At 40.9% G+C, this 22675-nt stretch overlaps 1 protein-coding gene across 2 annotated transcripts in view; it reads right to left on the reverse strand.

Moving 5' to 3' along the window:
- Positions 1-13568: 13568 nt before the first annotated feature.
- Positions 13569-22675, reverse strand: part of gnal (G protein subunit alpha L) — a 66685-nt gene continuing 57578 nt past the window's right edge. For both annotated transcript variants that reach the window (XM_021562623.3, XM_021562624.3), the window contains exons 8-12: positions 20661-20719; positions 17226-17346; positions 16576-16706; positions 15984-16051; positions 13569-15861 (exon numbers count right to left, since the gene is read on the reverse strand). In XM_021562623.3, the coding sequence (XP_021418298.1) occupies positions 15715-15861; positions 15984-16051; positions 16576-16706; positions 17226-17346; positions 20661-20719 (526 nt within the window). In that variant the 3' untranslated portion in view covers positions 13569-15714. The remainder of the gene's footprint in view (positions 15862-15983; positions 16052-16575; positions 16707-17225; positions 17347-20660; positions 20720-22675) is intronic.

The following is a 22675-nucleotide window of genomic DNA, read 5'->3' on the forward strand; positions in this document are numbered from 1 at the left end:
AGAATGTATCCTAGCCTAGTAGACTGCATTACATTTGTGCTTGCAGATCAAAGTGATGTCTCTCAATGCATCGAAAATATTTAGTCTATGTACAGTGCATTCGAAAGTATTCAGACCCCTTGACTTTTGTTACATTACAGCCTTATTTTAAAATTGATCAATCTACACACAATACCCCATAATGACAAAGCAAAAACAGATTTTTACGGAAATATACAATTTACATAAGTATTCAGACCCTTTACTCAGTACTTTGTTGAAGCACCTTACGCAGTACAGCCTCAAGTCTTCTTGGGTATGGCGCTAAAAGCTTGGCACACCTCTATTTGGGGAGTTTTTCCCATTATTCTCTGCCGATCCTCTCAAGCTCTGTCAGGTTGGATGGGGAGCATCGCTGCACAGCTATTCTCAGGTCTCTCCAGAAATGGTAGATCGGGTTCAAGTCCGGGCTCTGGCTGGGTCACTCAAGGACATTCAGAGACTTGTCCTGAAGCCACTCCTGCGTTGTCTTGGCTGTGTGCTTAGAGTCGTTGTCCTGTTGGAATGTGAACCTTCACCCCAGTCTGAGGTCCTGAGTGCTCTGGAGCAGGTTTTCATCAAGGATCTCGCTGTATTTTGCTCCGTTCATCTTTCCCTCAATCCTGATTTGTCTCCCAATCCCTGCCACTGAAAAACATCTCCACAGCATGATTCTGCCACATACAGACAAAGCAAAAACAGGTTATTTTTTAAATGTTTGCAAATTTATTACAAATAAAAACCAGAATTATCTTATTTAATAGGTATTCAGACCCTTTGCTATGAGACTTGAAATTATGCTCAGATGCATCCTGTTCCCATTGATCATCCTTTAGATGTTTCCACAACTTGATTGGAGTCCACCGGTGGTAAATTGAATTGAATGGACAAGATTTGGAAAGGCACACACCTGCCTATATAAGGTCCTACAGTTGACAGTGCATGTCAGAGCAAAAACCAAGCCATGAGGTCAAAGGAATTGTCTGTAGAGCTCCGTGACAGTATTGTGTTGAGGTACCAATCTGGGGCAGGGTACCAAAACATTTATGCAGCACATGATAGCCTTTTACTGAGGAGTGGCTTCCATCTGGCCATTGCACCATAAAGGCCTGATTGGTGGAGTGATGCAGAGATGGTTGTCCTTCTGAAAGGTTATCCCATTTCCACAGAGGAACTCTGCAGCTCTGTCAAGAGTGACCATCGGGTTCTTCGTCACCTCCCTGACTAAGGGCCTTCTCCCCCGATTGCTTAGTTTGGCGGGCGGCCAGCTCTAGGAAGAGTCTTGGTGGTTCCAAACTTCTTCCATTTAAGAATGATGGAGGCCACTGTGTTCTTGGGGACCTTCAATGCTGCAGAAATGTTTTGGTACCCTTCCCCAGATCTGTGCCTCGACACAATCCTGTCACGGAGCTCTACGGACAACTCCTTCAACCTCATTGCTTGGTTTTTGCTCTGACATGCACTGGTGTGTGCCTTTCCAAATCTTGTCCATTCAATTGAATTTACCACCGGTTGACTCCTATCAAGTTGAGGAAACATCTCAAGGATGATCAATGGAAACAGGATGCATCTGAGCTCAATTTCGAGTCTCATAGCAAAGGATCTGAATACTTATTAAATAAGGTTTTTTATTTGTAATACATTTGCAATCAAAAATAATATGCTTTCGCTTTGTCTATATGGGGTATTGTGTGTAGATTGTCTATATGGGGTATTGTGTGTAGATTGTCTATATGGGGTATTGTGTGTAGATTGTCTATATGGGGTATTGTGTGTAGATTGTCTATATGGGGTATTGTGTGTAGATTGTCTATATGGGGTATTGTGTGTAGATTGTCTATATGGGGTATTGTGTGTAGATTGTCTATATGGGGTATTGTGTGTAGATTGTCTATATGGGGTATTGTGTGTAGATTGTCTAAATGGGGTATTGTGTGTAGATTGTCTATATGGGGTATTGTGTGTAGATTGTCTATATGGGGTATTGTGTGTAGATTGTCTATATGGGGTATTGTGTGTAGATTGTATATGGGGTATTGTGTGTAGATTGTCTATATGGGGTATTGTGTGTAGATTGTCTATATGGGGTATTGTGTGTAGATTGTCTATATGGGGTATTGTGTGTAGATTGTCTATATGGGGTATTGTGTGTAGATTGTCTATATGGGGTATTGTGTGTAGATTGTCTATATGGGGTATTGTGTGTAGATTGTCTGTCTATATGGGGTATTGTGTGTGGATTGTGTATATGGGGTATTGTGTGTAGATTGTCTATATGGGGTATTGTGTGTAGATTGTCTATATGGGGTATTGTGTGTAGATTGTCTATATGGGGTATTGTGTGTAGATTGTCTATATGGGGTATTGTGTGTAGATTGTCTATATGGGGTATTGTGTGTAGATTGTCTATATGGGGTATTGTGTGTAGATTGTCTATATGGGGTATTGTGTGTAGATTGTCTATATGGGGTATTGTGTGTAGATTGTCTATATGGGGTATTGTGTGTAGATTGTCTATATGGGGTATTGTGTGTAGATTGTCTATATGGGGTATTGTGTGTAGATTGTCTATATGGGGTATTGTGTGTAGACTGTCTATATGGGGTATTGTGTGTAGATTGTCTATATGGGGTATTGTGTGTAGATTGTCTATATGGGGTATTGTGTGTAGATTGTCTATATGGGGTATTGTGTGTAGATTGTCTATATGGGGTATTGTGTGTAGATTGTCTATATGGGGTATTGTGTGTAGATTGTCTATATGGGGTATTGTGTGTAGATTGTCTATATGGGGTATTGTGTGTAGATTGTCTATATGGGGTATTGTGTGTAGATTGTCTATATGGGGTATTGTGTGTAGATTGTCTATATGGGGTATTGTGTGTAGATTGTCTATATGGGGTATTGTGTGTAGATTGTCTATATGGGGTATTGTGTGTAGATTGTCTATATGGGGTATTGTGTGTAGATTGTCTATATGGGGTATTGTGTGTAGATTGATGAGGAAAACAATGTATTTAATACATTTTAGAATAAGGCAACAATGTGGAGAAGTCAAGGGGTCTGAATACTTTCCGAATGCACTGTAAATATGACAAATAAAATGTTTTTCTTGCATGAATGATTGTAGAGGATGTCTTCATTGATCACACCTTTGATTACACATTGGATAGATATTATGGAAATGGTAGATCTTCTGTCAATTTTGTTGGGTAATGTAAGTGTATTGATTAATGTGATTAATTGTAATCTACTGTCATTTACAGTACTGTAGCATATTACTTTCGGCACTTCTATGGGTGATTTTAAATGTGTATCTTGCATTGTTTGCCTTTGGATTAACTGGTAGATAAAACAACTAAATTGAAAAGATATCATTATGTTGTGTTTTAGTGATTAAACCAATGTTCTCATTACACTTCACAATAAACTTAGATTTTGAATCAATGGTTATGTGGCAAAATATGTTTACAATCCAAATGAATGCACAATGACAGGTTTTGAATAAAAGACTGGCTGCGTTACAAGTGTGACCAGTTTGCAGTTTTATATAATTTCTTTAACCTTTATTTAACTAGGCAAGTCAGTTAAGAACAAATTCTTATTTACAATGACGGCCTACCGGGGAACAGTGAGTTAACTGCCTTGTTCACTGCCTTGTTACCGTGTCAGCTCGGGGATTCAATCCAACAACCTCTTGATTGCTGGCCCAACACTCTAACCACTAGGCTACCTGCCGCCCCCAAAAGAGAATTAAGAGTTGTGAAAATGTGCAACATACTTATAAAAATAGTACCAAAGCGATATTTTTTGTGGTTGTAATATTCCTAATAGGAAGAAAAGAACATCAGCCAAGCTTCTGATTAATGAAATGCTACTCAAATAGGTTCTGACAATTCCTAGAGAAGGATCTTGTCAGGGTGAGCATGCTTGTAAACTATTCTCTCCATAATCCCAATGCATTGCTGGATAGTGTTGAAGATTTAAGAAAGGACGATTAAAGAGATGGATTTAGAGCAATTTTATTAATTTACTTACAGATCTATGGGTAATATAGGCATATATGATAGATATTCCCCAAGGGTTAGAATTAGGTGGAAACACATGCAGAAATGCATTCTACAATATATTTTTAAAGCAGCAGTGGCTATAGTGGGGTGCCTCAATAGACTAATCCTCCCATTGTGCACCTAGTACATGGTGGGTTAACTGGCGTGACTGGATCTGAAACAATACAGATAGGTTTCTGTCGGAGATTACATAATAGGACTCATGAAACAGCATACCACTCTTCATCCCACTGCTGGCTTGCAGTGGGATGGTCCCTGGATGGGAGGCCAGATGCTGCTGGAAGTGGTGTTGGAGGGCCAGTAGGAGGCACTCTTTACTCTGGTCTAAAAAAAAAATATGAACTATGTAGGGGGCCCTGTAGGGTGCCTAAAGATCCCAATGCACTTATCGTAAGAGCAGTGGTGTTAACCCTAGTGTCCTGGCTAAATGTCCAATCTGGTCCTCATACCATCATGGTCACTTAATCATGCCCAGATTCCAATTGTCTCATTCATCCCCCTCCTCTCCTCTGTTTATTTTATTTTATTGAACCTTTGTTTAACTAGGAAAGTCCGTTTAGAACAAATTCATATTTCCAATGACGGCCTACCAAAAGGCAAAAGGCCTTCTGCCGGGACGGGGGCTGGGATTAAAAATAAAAGTATAAGACAAAACACACATCACGACAAGAGTGACACCACAACACTACATAAAGAGAGACCTAAGACAACAACATAGCATGGCAGCAACACATAACAACAAGAGATGGAAATAAAACTAACTATTCCCCAGGTCGTTGCTGTAAATGAGAATGTGTTCTCAGTCAACTTACCTGGTAAAATAAGGTTTAAATATGAAAATATAAAATATAAAAAAATGAAATTACATGAAATCACATAAAAATAATAGGCCTATTAATATCTCACATCTTGGATTTCCAAAACCTTAAAGAGAATTCTTGCTAATCATGTCACTATGTGTGTCCGACGTGTATAAGGTCGTTTTTGTCTTTCAAGGATTAGTGTACTCTCTAGTATGCATTGAAATACAATGTAATTTGCACTTCAGTGAGATAAAAGATAGAAAGACTCCAGTGGTGGCTGAAACAAGACAGGTCACTTTGGGTCTTCAGGTCACTTTAGGTCTCTTTCAGTAAGCTATATATCATCAGGAGGATAGATGATAGAATGGTTGAAAAATACAAACCTTATCATGTTGAAATTAAAACGATGTAGCTAGTCACAAATTAAGGGAAATGCACGTAACAGAGTAACGTTCCAGTCAGGCTTGCACCATTGGGAATGAGATCGATCTCTGAGGAATGTTGCTCGTCCTGCCTTTTTTAGAGGTCAAAACAGCTCTCTCCCTCACACACACACACACACACACACTACACAGTCTTTTTGTTGTTGACCAGGCTAAACAGTCTATCTCACTCATGCTTTGAATAATTTGTAGTCACATTATGCACGCAACAACAACAATTCAGCGTCCGCATTCTCTCGACTAGGGTGCGCACATCGCACGCGAGTCGAATTTGGGAGATTGCTGTCGCATGACAATCCTAAACTGACCAAAAAAACTATTAACACCGACGAATATGCGTATTTCTTTGCCAGGGATACGGTTATCTAAGGCACGTTTTTTTCGTGATTTAGCAGGGTTTAGTTCGCCTCGTGCCGGTGTGGAACAGATTCACATTTCGTTCTCAGACATGCACGGACTGAGTGGCAAATGTAAATGGAGCGTAATTTTCACTCTGTTCTTATCTGTCATTTGCGTGTTAATTTTCTGTGAATATTTGATATATTACCCTGCAATTTTGCATTGTTCGTGGTCGGAGTTGAATGGGAACAGCGGCAAAGGACTCTCCAACCGCCCCAGTTTCGCGCTTTGTTTCTCTCGTGTACCCACCTGCTAAGGTAGGCTGTGCACTCCTGTTCCAATTTCATGGTTTATGCGTTTATTACTTAGTTATCATACTGATAAGTGATAAAGAAGAGAGTTTACATAACCCTCATATTATTTGTGTGTTTTACATTAATTTAGGCCTGTCATTTGTTGAATGTTTTAATGGAAGTGCATTTAAAACGTTTCATTGGTCAAAGCTCTAATGATCTCAGATCATGTGACAGGAAAAATAAAACTCTGAAATAATGAACAGACACAGACTGCACAAATCAAGTCCTTGAAAACAAAAAGCATAAATCACACATTTTGTTCATAGCTGATTGAGTCAGGACTATTGGAATTTGCATATCGTGGGAAAACATCATTTTGATCCTGTGTGCACTGAACACTTTGGGTTGGATAGTGGGCATTATTAGTGTTTTTAGGACAGGAATATAATTAATTGTCTTAATATCAGATTCTATGAATTCACCATGACATCCACTTCACCAGCTAGGGCAACCAGATGCCCCGCTGTGACTCCAATGTCTCATGTTCACATGGTCCACAAAATAAGTTATAGTGGTCAGTCTCAATAGTTTTCTTCATTGAGAAAGGATGCTACCAGGACATTGTTGGTAGGACATGGCCTAAAGATCATTATTAGGGCCAGGGGATATTCCTTATGTGGCCTGACCAAGGACAACACTGGGTTGTTATTGTAGGCTATGACTATAGTCAGGACCCATAGTTTCTCCTACTTGTCCTTCTTAGTGGTCTTTCCACATGGGCAATAAAACTCCCTGCCCTAATCATAATGTACTGTACATTCATTCCTGATAGAGAAGGGCAGATGGAGAGGGCTTTCCGGACAGCCCTGGGGCTCCTACAGCCAGAGGTGGTCTTCATTTTGGGAGACATCGTTGACTGAGGGGAAAAGGAGCTCCTCAAAGGTTTGTTGATAGAAACTGACGGTTATTAGACCACACACAGCCCCACCAGCTGGACTATTCAGGATAGTATGTGATCATGTCGTGTGTGGTCTTATTACCAACAGTGTCCATCATTTATTCTAATTCCTAATTATATTATATCTCCCACTTATGACACAATGGTATGATTTAACCCCAATCCAACTGATTGAGGAAGTAAATAACAGTAGAGGCCCAAATGGTTTGTGTTGGGAGGAGATGGAGACATCCTACTGTGTGTAGTGCTGAGGGGTTAAGGCAGATGTTGATACCCCAGCTCAAACTTCTCTGTAACACTTTACTTGACACTGAGTGTCATAACATGTTATGACAGTCAGAACCATGTCATAATATGTCATAACAGCTAACATAACTTTTTTGTAACCTGTAGGCAGGTAGCCTAGTGGTTAGAGCGTTGGACTAGTAACCGAAAAGTTTCAAGATCGAATCCCTGTGCTGACAAGGTAAAAATCTGTCGTTCTGCCCCTGAACTGTTCCTAGGCCATCATTGAAAATAAGAATTTGTTCTTAACTGACTTGCCTGGTTAAGTAAAGGTCAAATGAAATATTTAAAAAATAATAATAATATGATCATAACACAGTCATGACCCAAATTTCCACCTGTTGTGACATATATTGCATTATTTTATGACACCTACAGTGTCAAAACCCACACGTATTAAAATTATATTTTTTTCTGCCATGAAGTTTCCTTTGTTGTTGTTGTAATGAATTCTTTACAGTCATCATTTTTTAATCATATTTTAAATAACATGTAGAAAATACACTTTATGTCATGAAGCATTATGACCATCCTGTGTCACTTTACTTGGACTAAGAAAATACACTTTATGTCATGAAGCATTATGACCATCCTGTGTCACTTTACTTGGACTAAGAAAATACACTTTATGACACTGTCAAGAAGTATTATGACCATATTAATCATATAAGCCACATTGGCCTAATACATACAGTTGAAGTCGGAAGTTTACATACTTATGTTGGAGTCATTAAAACTTGTTTTTCAACCACTCCACAAATTTCTTGTTAACGAACTTTAGTTTTGGCAAGTCGGTTAGGACGTCTACTTTGTGCATGACACAAGTAATTTTTCCAACAATTGTTTACAGACAAATTATTTCACTTATAATTCACTGTATCACAATTCCAGTGGGTTAGAAGTTTACATACACTAAGTTGACTGTGCCATTACAGCTTGGAAAATTCCAGAAAATGATGTCATGGCTTTAGAAGCTTCCGATAGGCTAATTGACATAATTTGAGTCAATTGGAGGTGTACCTGTGGATGTATTTCAAGGCCTACCTTCAAACTCAGTGCCTCTTTGTTTGACATGGGAAAATACAAAGAAATCAGCTGGTCTGGTCTGATGAAATCATCTGGTCTGATGAAACAGAAATATAACTATTTGGCAATAATGACCATTGTTATGTTTGGAGGAAAAAGGGGGAGGCTTGCAAGCCAAAGAACACCATCCCAACCATGAAGCACGGGGGTGGCAGCGTTATGTTGTGGGGGTGCTTTGATGCAGAAGGGACTGGTACACGTAACAAAATAGATGGCATCACGAGGGAGGACAATTATGTGGATATATTGAAGCAGCATCTCAAGACATCAGTCAGGAAGTTAAAGCTTGGTCGCAAATGGGTCTTCCAAATGGGCAATGACCCCAAGCATACTTCCAAAGTTGTGGCAAAATGGCTTAAGGACAACAAAGTCAAGGTATTGGAGGGGCCATCACAACGCTCTTACCTCAATCCCATAGAAAATTTGTGGGCAGAACTGAAAAAGCGTGAGCGAGCAAGGAGGTCAACAAACCTGACTCAGTTACACCAGCTCTGTCAGGAGGAATGGGCCAAAATTCATCCAACTTACTGTGGGAAGCTTATGGAAGGCTACCCAAAATGTTTGACCCAAGATAAACAATTTAAAGGCAATGCTACCAAATACTAATTGAGTGTATGTAAACTTCTGACCCACTGGGACTGTGATGAAATAAATGAAAGATGAAATAAATCAATCTCTCTACTATTATTCTGACATTTCACATTCTTAAAGTAAAGTGGTGATCCTGACTGACCCAAGACAGGGAATTTTTACTATGATTAAATGTCAGTAATTGTGGAAATACTGAGTTTAAATGTATTTGGCTAAGGTGTATGTAAACTTCCGACTTCAACTGTACATGCCCTTATGTCAGTCATCAGTCAAAAAGAGGGTGTCTTGTCCTGCTTCTGAAATCTGCTCCTGCATTCATCAGCAACAGATCATTGGGTGGGTCTGATATTGATGTGTACACAATTACAATGGACATTTTTTGGTCAGTTAAAAACATATACAGTGCCAGTAAAAGGTTTGGACACACCTACTACTTCCAGGATTCTTCTTAATTTTTTTACTATTTTCTACATTGTATAATAATAGTGAAGACATCAAAACTATGAAATAACACATGGAATCATGTAGTAACCAAAAAAAGTGTTAAACAAATAAAATAAAAAATTTATATTTGAGATTCTTCAAAGTAGCCACCCTTTGCCTTGACGACAGCTTTGCACACTCTTGGCATTCTCTCAACCAGCTTCATGAGGTAGTCACCTGGAATGCATTTCAATGAAGTATTCTGCAGCAATACACCATCCCATCTGGTTTGCACTTAGTAGGACTATCATTTGGTGATAACATCCCCACAGCATGGTGATGGCAGTATCATGCTGTGGGGATGTTTTTCCAGCAGCAGAGACAGGGAGACTAGTCAGAAACGAGTGAAAAATTAACGGAGCAAAGTACAGAGGACCTCAGACTTGGGTGAAGTTTCACCTTCCAAACAGGACAACAACTCTAAGCACACAGCCAAGACAACGTAGGAGTGTCTTCTGAATGTCCTTGAGTGGCCCAGCCAGAACCCAGAACATCTCTGGAGAAGCCTGAAAATAGCTGTGTAGTAACGCTCCCCATCCAACCTGACAGTGCTTGAGAGGATCTGCAGAAAATAACGTGAGCAATGCATCACACCCAAGAAGACCTAAGGCTGTAATCACTGTAATCACTGTAATCACTGCCAAAGGTGCTTCAACAAAGTACTGAGTAAAGGGTCTAAATACTTAGGTAAATTTGATATCAGTTTTTTATTTTTAAGACATTTGCAAAAATGTCTAAAAACCTGCTTTTGCTTTGTCATTATTGGGTATTGTGTGTAGATTGATGAGGGGAAAAAACGATTTACTACATTTTTTAATAAAGCTGTATCGTAACAAAATGTGGAAAAAGTGAAGGGGTCTGAATACTTTCTGAATGCACTGTAAAGCAGGCAGACAGGCAGAGGCATTCAGTTACTGTTCTATTGTACATTAGAATGGGCAAAACAAGTGACCTAAGGGACTTTGAGCATGGTATGATCGTCGGTGCCAGGCGCGCCAGATTCATAATCCCTCCTGGGCTTTTTACGCACAACAGTGTCTAGGCTTTTTCGAGAATGGAGCTACAAAAATAAAAAATCCGGGTGGCGGCAGTCCTGTTGGCGAAAATAGTTTTTTGATGAGAGAGGTCGAACGAGAATGGCAAGAATCGTGCAAGATAACTAGCGGGCCTCAAACAGACAAATTACGGCACAGTACTATGGTAGTGTGGCTATTGGAACGCACAACTCGTCGATCCTTGTCATGGATGGGCTATTGCAGCAGACGACCACACCGGGTTACATTCCTATCAGCTACAAGCAAAAAGAAGCTGCTCCAGCACAGGAGGATGGTGGGACCTTAATTGGGGAGGACGGGCTCGTGGTAATGGCTGGAGCGGAATAGGTGGAATGGTATCAAATGCATCAAACATGGTTTCTATGTGTTTGGGGCATGGATTCTACAAGGTGTCGGAAACATTCCACAGGGATGTTGGTCCATATTGACTCAATGGCATCACACAGTTTCTGCAGATTGGACAGCAGTACATTCATGCTGCAAACAGCCCATTCCATCTCATCCTAAATATACTTTATTGGGAATCCCAGTTCCTATTGCATATTCTGAGGGATGAGTCAGGAGTCAACGGTACAGGCTGGTGGCATAATGGTGTGGGGAATGTTTTCCTGGCACACTTTAGGTCCCTTGATATCAATCGAGCAACGATTGAACGCCACAGGGTATCTGAACATTGTTGCTGACCAAACCCAATAAAGTATATTTAGGATGAGATGGAATGGGCTGTTTGCAGCATGAATGTACTGCTGTCCAATCTGCAGAAACTGTGTGATGCCATTGAGTCAATATGGACCAACATCCCTGTGGAATGTTTCCGACACCTTGTAGAATCCATGCCCCGAAGAAATCAGTCTGTTCTGGAGGCAAGGGCCAGTACTAAATGGGTGTACATAATACAGTGGCCACAGTGTATTTGACCACATCTGTATCGTTAGCATTCATTAGCATAGTTCACTCATGTAATGTTCTAAGTGTGGCAGGTAGCCTAGAGGTTAGAGCTTTGGGCCAATGACTAAAAGGTTGCTGGTTCGAATACATGAGCCAACTAGGTGAAAATCTGTCGATGTGCCCTTGAGCAAGGCATTTAATCCTAATTTTCTCCAAGGGTGCGTACTTGGTCCAAACACACCAAACAGTCGTGAAGAGGGCACAACAAAACCTTTTCCCCTCAGAACACTGAAAAGATTTGGCATGGGTCCCCAGATCCTCAAAAAGTTATACAGCTGCACGATCGAGAGCATCCTGACCAGTTGTATCACCGCCTGGTATGGCAACTGCTCTGCATCTGACCGTAAGGCGCTACAGAGGGTAGTGCGTACGGCCCAGTACATCACTGGGGCCAAGCTTCCTGCAATCCTAGACCTATGTAATAGGCGGTGTCAGAAGAAAGCCCATAAAATTGTCAGAGACTCGTCACCCAAGTCATAGACTGTTTTCTCTGCTACCGCACGGCAAGCGGTACCGGAGCACCAAGTCTAGGACCAAAAAGTCTCCTTAACAGCTTCTACCCCCAAGCCATAAGACTGCTGAACAATTCATCAAATGGCCACCGGACTCTTACATTGCCCCCCCCCCCATTTGTTTTGAACACTGCTGCTACTCGCTGTTTATTATCTATGCATAGTCACTTCACCCCTACCTACATGTACATATTACCTCTAACCTGTGCCCCCGCACACTGACTCGGTACCGGTGCCCCATATTTTCTTAACTCTTCTTGAACTGCACCTTTGGTTAAGGGCTTGTAAGTAAGCATTTCACAGTAAGGTCTACACTTGTTGTATTCGGAGCATGTGACAAATAAAGTTTGATTTGACTACTATGGCCAACTCTTTGAACAACACGTTTCACTGCATCTATCTGGTGTATGTGACAATAAACATCTATTTACTGTTTGTTGACCTTTTCTGTGGGCAGCACTACCCTGTGTACCACCTGAACGATGCAGAGTGCACTGGGAAGGATGTCGCCTCTCCTGAAGAGTGCCACCAGGTGTTCCATGAGCAATATGACATGCTATACCAGGAAACTTCTCAAAGGGTGAGTTTAAATACACAGAACTATCACTCACACATGGGATTCATCTCTATTGTCTGAAGTGGCCTCTGCTTGCTTTCATAAGTCGTTTTTTCCAGATCAGTGCAGATGAAGGAAAGGTCCCGACAGAGGAAGCCACTTCAGACTGAGATAAATCCCTAAGAATCATTCTGAAGGGTATCTTTCTGACTGAAAACAATAATAGGTTGTCACTTACAAGCTTGTGATTGGAGAAATATGATGTATTCTTTTGGTTTCACTCTACAGTTACTTTGCTAGATTCAGCTCCCCCTTATCCTGAGTGGCCACACCCACAGTGCCTGTAAGGTGGTTCATGACAACAAGCACCCAGAGATCAGCGTTCCTTCCTTCAGCTGGAGAAACTGCAACAACCCCAGCTTCATCCTAGTAACTGTCAGGGTTGGGGTCAATTCCATTTCAATTTAAGTTTACTTCATGAATTTAAATAGTGTTAGAAGGGTAGAGAATCGGGACACAACCTCCCACTCCCTGCAGGGCACCTTCTTTCCTGCTAGAGGAGAGCAGCGTGATGGCCATCTACTGCGCCACAGGCATGGTAGTCTCCCTCATGCTCATGGCCCACCTCCACTTCTCAAAGAGCTTCATGCTCCTAGCCACCAGCCTCATGGGCAAGCACAAGGGCCTGTGACTGTTATAGTGAGTGTTTCCCCTAGATCAAATAATTATTTCCTTGGCAGGCCACATAAGAAAAGGGCAGCATTCAGGTTAGCAAATACACCAAAAGTGTGATTGAAATCAAAGTAACGGTAGGGGACGTCTCATCTGTGTGACCGACCACCTTTGACCTCCTCACCCTGACCATGTTCATCCCTGAGACCAAAGAGACAGTAATAGGGTTGACACTCCTGACATCCAAACCAACAGCACCTTTTAAAGGCCTCGGTCACTCTTTGTTGGTGCATTTTAATAGCGTGCAATGATATGTTATCCGTTCATTCTCTTTATAAATTATTGGCAACTGAATGTTTATTTTTTTTTATCCCGGTGAGTAAGCTAATGCAGGGCCATCATTGACCTTTAAATGTGACCCGGAAGAAAACAGTCGAGGGAAGACGGCAGAACTGGGTTTCTTGCAACTGTAATTTATGCATATACAAAGTGTACATAAGTATCATTTTCCCACATATTCAGTTTAGACAAACCAAAAAAAACAAAGGTCTTCTGATGTGCCTCTTTATTAAAATAAAAATACTTTTTGTATTCCTTAAAGGCCTGAAAACACAAACGTTATCACATCTACCTCCTCGCTCTCAGAATAGACTTGCACATTGAAAGCTTCTGTTCAGTCTAAAGAATATCCTGTCTAACTGTGCCCACACGCTCACAATGCCTGTGCCATTGTGAAGGGATCTCTATGACCGAAGGATCACTACTTTATCATCTCGTCTCATTCTATATAAGTTGATGCCTATACATCTGTATGCATACATACGTTCTAGACATTCATAAATATGTATACGCATAGGTACACACATTACTATGTATAATTGTACATATAGATTTATAGAATATATGTATATCTTTATAAATGTATATGTACATATATATTAATACAAAATGCACATGTACAATGTAGATATACAATGCATGAGTACATGTGTGTATATATGTTTTACAGTACATGCATGCTTTGAAGCACACATACACACACATTTACTGGCACGCGCATGTATACATCTCATACACACTTCATATCTAAAAAGATGCTTCCTACTGTAGTAAAACAACGCCAGGTTGTGATTTGGACACGTCAATGGATCTTCCAATGTATTAAAGCTGAGAATCAGAAATAAAAATATACATTTTCACCGTCGAAATGAAAGAGGATGAAGGCATGTCTCTGGCTGCGACCTGCGGTCACTGCGGTAGGTAAGTGGTTAATTTGCATAATGTATACAGGATTTGAGTTTTTTTTTTTTTTTACACCGCACAAATATTTCCGCCGTTTTCTACTAAAGAACATTTTCTTTTTTTATAAACCAGAAAAACTAACCGAGAGAGAGCGAGAGCGAGAAACTCCCTGCCTGCAGTCTCTACTGTCAGATAGAGTTTGACATCAAGCTGTACAGCGCAGTCAAAAACATACATCAGAGCTCAATTTACAGGTACAGCCATTATCAAGGCACAAAGATATTCTACAAGAAGTTTTTTCTCTCAATAAAGTTGTACAAAATAACATTACATTTTGCAGTCTGTACAAGATAATCAACCTTGCACAGTGTGCAAGATAACAAAAACAAAAATATATTATATATATTTATATATATATATATATAGAACTATTGCCCAAGAGGATCTAAGTCAAAAAGGACTGTCTGTGGGCAAATCAAAGTGAGTGTGGTATTTCTCTTTCCATCTAGACACGTGGCAGAATGCTGCTGCCCTACGACAGGAGGTGCATTGGACTCAAACTCCCAGCACCCTCCTGGTCCTCCCACAAGCCCCACCCCCTCTATGCTAATTCTAGAGCTCTCAGCATCCACACAAAAGCAGTCTGAAAGCCTCTCTCTCCATGTTGCAATAAAAACAAACAAACCCAAATAAAAAGTGACAGAGTAATAAATATCTCGGTGCTACATCATGTGTATACTTCCTTGACGGCGTTAAGTTACCTGATGCAAAGTGCATTACATCTCCTGCCCGCCCCACCGCCCCACTCCTTCATCAAGTACTCAGAGCAGAATAGAGAGAGGGAGGGAGAGAGCGAGCAAAGCGGAGTAATCCATGCAAAGGAGTGTCGGAAGGTTGATTCCAACTCTGGAACCAACACACACAGGAGTTACCTCATTAGATACCTCAACTCTCTCACGCACAAACGTACACACACACGCACACACCCTCTGACAACATCAGCTGGTCCAGGTCCAACCACAACAGAAACTACAGAAGACTAGTTCAAATCAAAAACCACAAAACAAGATGTCTAAAAAGGCTTAGTGGAATGAGCAGAATAAAGGCATTTGAAATAAAAGACTGAGGCACACACACATCCTTTCCCATCCCCACTTATACCTACAAAATAACAGTAAAAGAAAATGGGCCAAAATTAAAGAACAAAATAAAACCAAAAATGGCAAACAAAATGACAGCATTGTGATGCTTCAGTAGTTCTCCTGGTCCCTGTGGTGAAAGGAACTTGTGTTTTGGGAGTGGAAACAAACTGCACCGGGATTGGCCCAGAGCCGACTGGATGGTGGGCTACGACCAATCACAAGAGTTCGTACTGGCGCAGGTGCATCCTCTGGATGATGTCTCGGCAGTCGTTGAAGACACGGCGGATGTTCTCCGTGTCCACGGCGCAGGTGAAGTGGGGGTAGCAGTAGTGCTTTCCGTCGCCGCTCGCCGTGCTGATCCTCTGTGGAGAGACACATTTCTGTTAACTTCCTGAATTGGAACGAAAATGACCCCAAACCTGAAATGGTTAACACTACAATACAAGCATCTACAGTCAGTACATAGAATGAAAACTGTACGTACAAGGAACTCATCTCGGATGAAAAACTTGGCCCGGGTCACTTTAGGGTCCTCTCCGGGGTCTGGAACGGCTGTTCAGAAAGAGACAAACAGAAGAAATCCAGGTTTATCAGTACAAGGATACCATATCATTAGGACTGGATGTAGTGCAGTGCCTGATGACGGTATCTGCAATCAAATGTTTATGGAGCATCTCTAACTAGTGCTCTCCGTGCTCCAAACTATTCTGTGATTTCATTTGACGATGGGGAAGAAAGGCATGTTTATGCTATTACATCCTGCAATTGAGTACCTGGGATATCTATAAGTTAGAGGGTCATATGAGGGCTAAATAAAGGTTTATTCCAGGGCCTGCGCAAATGACTCCATTTGAGTCACAAATTTCAAAAGTGTGAGTCGCCAAAATGGGTTAACCTTTGTATACATCTTGTGGATCGGTTTGGAGGTCCTTCACTGTGAAGCAACAACGATTTGGTGCACGCTTCGTTGCTGGAAGAGCGTAATGTGTGGGTCTCTTAGGTTAGTAGATCTTCTTAATTATTATGATCAAGTTTTATTTAAAGAAACAGTGTTTTCCGCACATCTCAGCACCCACCTTCGGCCGGCACAGTATAGCGAGCGTACTCAGGGAAGTAGTCTTCAAGTTTGGATTTCCCTGCTAAGATCTTGTCAGCCAGCATGTCCTGCTTGTTCAAGAACAGGATGACTGAAATGGTCCGTAAAAATCTGAAAAGATAGATTGTAAAGAATGACGTGACTAGACAGGCATTTAAACAATGACACTGTGTCAGAGTTATTGGAATGTGAATGGATGGGTTTAAAAATAAAATATCTCTATCCAACTCATGTTTTGCTTCCGTTTGACCGATTCCCACTGATACCACCACGTTGACTGATTAAAACTAAAATGGGAAGCATGCTTCATTCAGTCTGTTACCATTATTACTGTCAATCGCTAAAAGTACATCCTCTTACAATAATATATACTCCAGAAGTCATATTAGTATACATGTAGTGTTGCAATGTACAGTAAAACACATTTTCACCAAGAATTTGCTACAGAAAATAAACAAAGCTGGTTTAAAATTAATTCAGTTTGCAAATGTATTGCAAGTATATTGAAATCACAACAAAATGGAATGCAAACGTTACATTCGCCTATTACTAAATCTGATGTGAAATTTTAAGTAGGGCATAATTGAGTCGGGAGAGGGCAGAGAGCCTGATTAGGTGACCATGACCAACCTGTTATTCCAGATGCTCTTGAAGAGATCCAGGGATTCCCGGAGTCTGTTGGTGCTGTTGTCTTCCCTTATGACCATGTTATAACTGCTGCTTGCCGCCACAAAGATGATCGCCGTCACGTCTAAAAGAAATAAGAGCACATTAAATGGGTTGTTTTAGCATGAAATGGTGCATAATGGTGCATAATGGTGTGCATTATGAGGATCAGACACAGTGACATCGTAAACCATGTAATGTTAAAGGAAAATTCCACTAAAAGACTATCTTTAGTCATTTGTTTCATTAGTCCACTGTTGATACAGTCCATCATACTATGACACCTTCTGTATTTGTTGTTACTTGGTAGCAACTAGCTACAGACCCTGTATTGCGGATCATTTACAACTATTTTGGATTGTCCAAGCTGTAACATTAACGTTAATCTCAGGCTTCACTAACTAACGTTACGGTTTTAAGTGGAGATATTTTTTGCTACTTTTCAAACGAAGACCAAGTAGTAACAAGTTGCTATATATGCCTTTTGTTTTGTTCATGAGGAGTAATGGCCGAGAGAAGGCAGGAGACACTGTTTTGTTGAGCGTCACATTGGTTAGACTGCTCCATGTAACGGATCAGTCGTCCACCAGACTACACTCTACGATTAGAGGGAGGTGGGAGAGGAAGCGTTGGGTGTCTCGGTTAGGGAGACAAGGGAATGGTGTTCAGTGTTTTCCGGTTAGGATAGATTCATGTTTGTTTCAACAGATCTTTACATATTTTCCTCACTACAAAGTATTAATGCGGTCCTTGTGGTTACTAAACATACACTATCACCCCTGTTAACCAACCCGTTCACACACCCCAATATCCCAGACCTGTGCTATATCCCAGACCTGTGCTATATCCCAGACCTGCGCTATATCTCTGAGATTACTTCTACCCCAATACCATTAATCCCTAAACTTTGCGACCTAAATCTTTACCCAGAGAATATCTCTTTACATAGGAGAGAGAGAAGAAAATAGTTGACCTCTGTCTATTACAAGCTAGGCGTTCAATTTCTCTCCTTTGGAAGTATGTCAGTTTCCCCTCACTTGGTCATTGGTTAAAATAATTAACGTCAAGCCTAGCTCTTTAAAAATTCACTTATATAGTAAAAAAAAGCAAGAAAAAAAGCCTGTCACTGTTTCATCTGTCCTTGTGATGGTCTCCACCCCCTCCAGGTGTCGCTTATTTTCCCCGGTGTATTTATCCCTGTGTTTCCTGTCTCTGTGCCAGTTCATCTTGTATGTTTAGTCAAGTCAACCAGTGTTTTAGCATGAAATGGTGCATAATGGTGCATAATGGTGTGCATTATGAGGATCAGACACAGTGACATCGTAAACCATGTAATGTTAAAGGAAAATTCCACTAAAAGACTATCTTTAGTCATTTGTTTCATTAGTCCACTGTTGATACAGTCCATCATACTATGACACCTTCTGTATTTGTTGTTACTTGGTAGCAACTAGCTACAGACCCTGTATTGCGGATCATTTACAACTATTTTGGATTGTCCAAGCTGTAACATTAACGTTAATCTCAGGCTTCACTAACTAACGTTACGGTTTTAAGTGGAGATATTTTTTGCTACTTTTCAAACGAAGACCAAGTAGTAACAAGTTGCTATATATGCCTTTTGTTTTGTTCATGAGGAGTAATGGCCGAGAGAAGGCAGGAGACACTGTTTTGTTGAGCGTCACATTGGTTAGACTGCTCCATGTAACGGATCAGTCGTCCACCAGACTACACTCTACGATTAGAGGGAGGTGGGAGAGGAAGCGTTGGGTGTCTCGGTTAGGGAGACAAGGGAATGGTGTTCAGTGTTTTCCGGTTAGGATAGATTTATGTTTGTTTCAACAGATCTTTACATATTTTCCTCACTACAAAGTATTAATGCGGTCCTTGTGGTTACTAAACATACACTATCACCCCTGTTAACCAACCCGTTCACACACCCCAATATCCCAGACCTGTGTGTTAATTGTAACACACATCTAGGCACCTTGTATCATTGCCTATGGGAGTGTGCCGAGATAAACATTTTGGAGCTCAGTGCTGCGCTATATCTCTGAGATTACTTCTACCCCAATACCATTAATCCCTAAACTTTGCGACCTAAATCTTTACCCAGAGAATATCTCTTTACATAGGAGAGAGAGAAGAAAATAGTTGACCTCTGTCTATTACAAGCTAGGCGTTCAATTTCTCTCCTTTGGAAGTATGTCAGTTTCCCCTCACTTGGTCATTGGTTAAAATAATTAACGTCAAGCCTAGCTCTTTAAAAATTCACTTATATAGTAAAAAAAAGCAAGAAAAAAAGCCTGTCACTGTTTCATCTGTCCTTGTGATGGTCTCCACCCCCTCCAGGTGTCGCTTATTTTCCCCGGTGTATTTATCCCTGTGTTTCCTGTCTCTCTGTGCCAGTTCATCTTGTATGTTTAGTCAAGTCAACCAGTGTGTTTTTCCCCATACTTCTTTTCCATTCTCTTTTGCTAGTTTTCACGGTTTTGACCCCTGACTACTTTCCCGCCTGCCTGATCATCCTGCCTACCCTGACCTTGAATCTGCCTGCCCTTCAGTACCTATTGGACTCTGAACTGGTTTTGACCTTTTTCCTGTACATGACCACTCTCTTGCCTACCCCTTTGGATTAATAAACATTGTAAGACTCCAACCATCTGCCTCCTGTGTCTACATCTGGGTGTCGCCTTGTGCCTTGATAGCCCCAGAGTTTAATGTTACTTGGGATCTGTTGATTTTCTACAATTTTATTTTACCTTTGTTTAACTAGGCATGTCAGTTAAGAACAAATTCTTATTTACAATGACGGCCTAGGAACAGTGGGTTAACTGCCTTGTTCAAGGGCAGAACAACAGATTTTTACCTTGTCCAACGCTCTAACCACTAGGCTACCTGCCACCTATAAACCGGTGATATTGTAGAAGAATTGGAACTGTATATCTGTATATTCTAAAGAAATGTATATGAATATTGGCTATAGTTCAAGCGTAATCCGCATGATAATGTGAGTACTTTTTTTCTCTTCCGTTTATCTGTTGTTAATGTTGGATTGTTAAGTTTTTGTCTTTGGGTTGGGTGAAAAAGAATTGTATTTCTGTAACTGTTATTTGGAACTAATACATAAGTGTAAAATTATAAATATTTTTAAATTGACTAATTAAACAAATACCAAAAGATATATTTTTTTTTAGTGGAAGTGGATCCAGATGGTATACAATGCTAAGCTACTGTGACACAGTCCCTGTTCCACCACAAGACGGTCAGGAGTTAACGCAGGTCTTCCGGTTTCAGGTAAGGTTACTCATTAAGCAAGCATGGTTCACTGAACCACCAATAGGACACTTGCAAAACAACATTGTGGGCAGCAAAATTGTCTACATAATCCAAACTTACCATTGAAGCACTGAATCCATTTTCTCCTCTCGTCTCTCTGGCCACCTACATCAAACATACTGGGAGAGAAGAGAAAAAAAACGTTTTAACAGACTTCTTTCTGTATGATCCAATGTGTGAAGGTGCCTATTTAACTCAAACATGTCTTGATCTCAAAACACATCTTATTTGTCACATGCGCTGTAGACTATAGACTACCTGCGCTGTAGACTATATTGTGAAAAGCCCTTAACCAATAATGCAGTTTGAAGAAAATATTTACAAAATAAACATTTTAACAAAATAACAATAACAAGACTATATACAGGGGGTACCTGTACCGAGTCAATGTGCGGGGTACAGGTTAGTCAAGGTACACATCATGGACAAATTGAAATGGACAGCGTGGTGACAGCGTGGTGAAGGCGGCGCAATAGCGCATCTTCAACCTCAGGAGGCTGAAGAAATTTGGCTTGTCACCTAAATCACACAAACTTTACAGATGCACAATCGAGAGCATCCTGTCGGGCTGTATTGCCGCCTGGTACGGCAACTGCACCGCCCTTAACCGCACCGCCCTTAACCGCAAGGCTCTCCAGAGGGTAGTGCAGTCTGCACAACACATCACCGGGGACAAACTACCTGCCCTCCATGACACCTACAGCACCCGATGTCACAGGGAGGCCAAAAAGATCATCAAGGACAATAACCACCCGAGCCACTGCCTGTTCACCCCGCTATAATTCAGAAGGCGAGGTCAGTACAGGTGCATCAAAGCTGGGACCGAGAGACTGAAAAACAGCTTCTATCTCAAGGCTATCAGACTGTTATACAGCCATCACTAACAGAGTGGCTGCTGCCCACATACAGACTCAAATCTCTGGCCACTTTAATAAAAAGGACTTAATAAAAAGGTATCACTTAGTCACTTTAAATAACGCCACTTTATTAATGTGTACATATACTACATTACTCATCTCATAACTAAAACTGTATTCTTTACCATCTACTGCATCTTGCCTATGCCGCAGAGCAATATATTTATATGTACAGTTGAAGTCGGAAGTTTACATACACTTAGGTTGGAGTCATTAAAACTGGTTTTTCAACCACTCCACACATATCCACACATTTCTTGTTAACAAACTATAGTTTTGGCAAACTATAGTTTTGGCATCTACTTTGTGCATGACACAAGTCATTTTTCCAACAATTGTTTACAGACTAATTATTTCACTTATAATTCACTGTATCACAATTCCAGTGGGTCAGAAGTTTACATACACTAAGTTGACTGTGCCTTTAAACAGCTTGGAAAATTCCAGAAAATGATGTCATGGCTTTAGAAGCTTCTGATAGGCTAATTGACATCATTTGAGTCAATTGGAGGTGTACCTGTGGATGTATTTCAAGGCCTACCTTCAAACTCAGTGCCTCTTTGCTTGACATCATGGGGAAATCAAAAGAAATCGGCCAAGACCTCCACAAGTCTGGTTCATCCTTGGGAGAAATTTCCAAACGCCTGAAGGTACCACGTTCATCACTACAAACAACAGTACGCAAGTATAAACACCATGGGACCACGCAGCCGTCATACCGCTCAGGAAGGAGACGCGTTCTGTCTCCTAGAGATGAACGTACTTTGGTATGAAAACTGCAAATCAATCCCAGAACAACAGCAAAGGACCTTGTGAAGATGCTGGAGGAAACCGGTACAAAAGTATCTATATCCACAATAAAACAAGTCCTATATCAACATAACCTGAAAGGCCGCTCAGCAAGGAAGAAGCCACTGCTCCAAAACTGCCATAAAAAAGCCAGACTACGGTTTGCAACTGCACATTTTTGATTTTTTTTTTTAACCTTTATTTAACTAGGCAAGTCAGTTAAGAACAAATTCTTATTTACAATGACGGCCTAGGAACAGTGGGTTAACTGCCTGTTCAGGGGCAGAACGACAGATTTGTACCTTGTCAGCTCGGGGGTTTGAACTTGCAACCTTCCGGTTACTAGTCCAACGCTCTAACCACTAGGCT

Source organism: Oncorhynchus mykiss, chromosome 15 (assembly GCF_057628025.1).
Source record: "Oncorhynchus mykiss isolate SJ-2025 chromosome 15, ASM5762802v1, whole genome shotgun sequence".
Taxonomy (NCBI): Eukaryota; Metazoa; Chordata; class Actinopteri; order Salmoniformes; family Salmonidae; genus Oncorhynchus; species Oncorhynchus mykiss.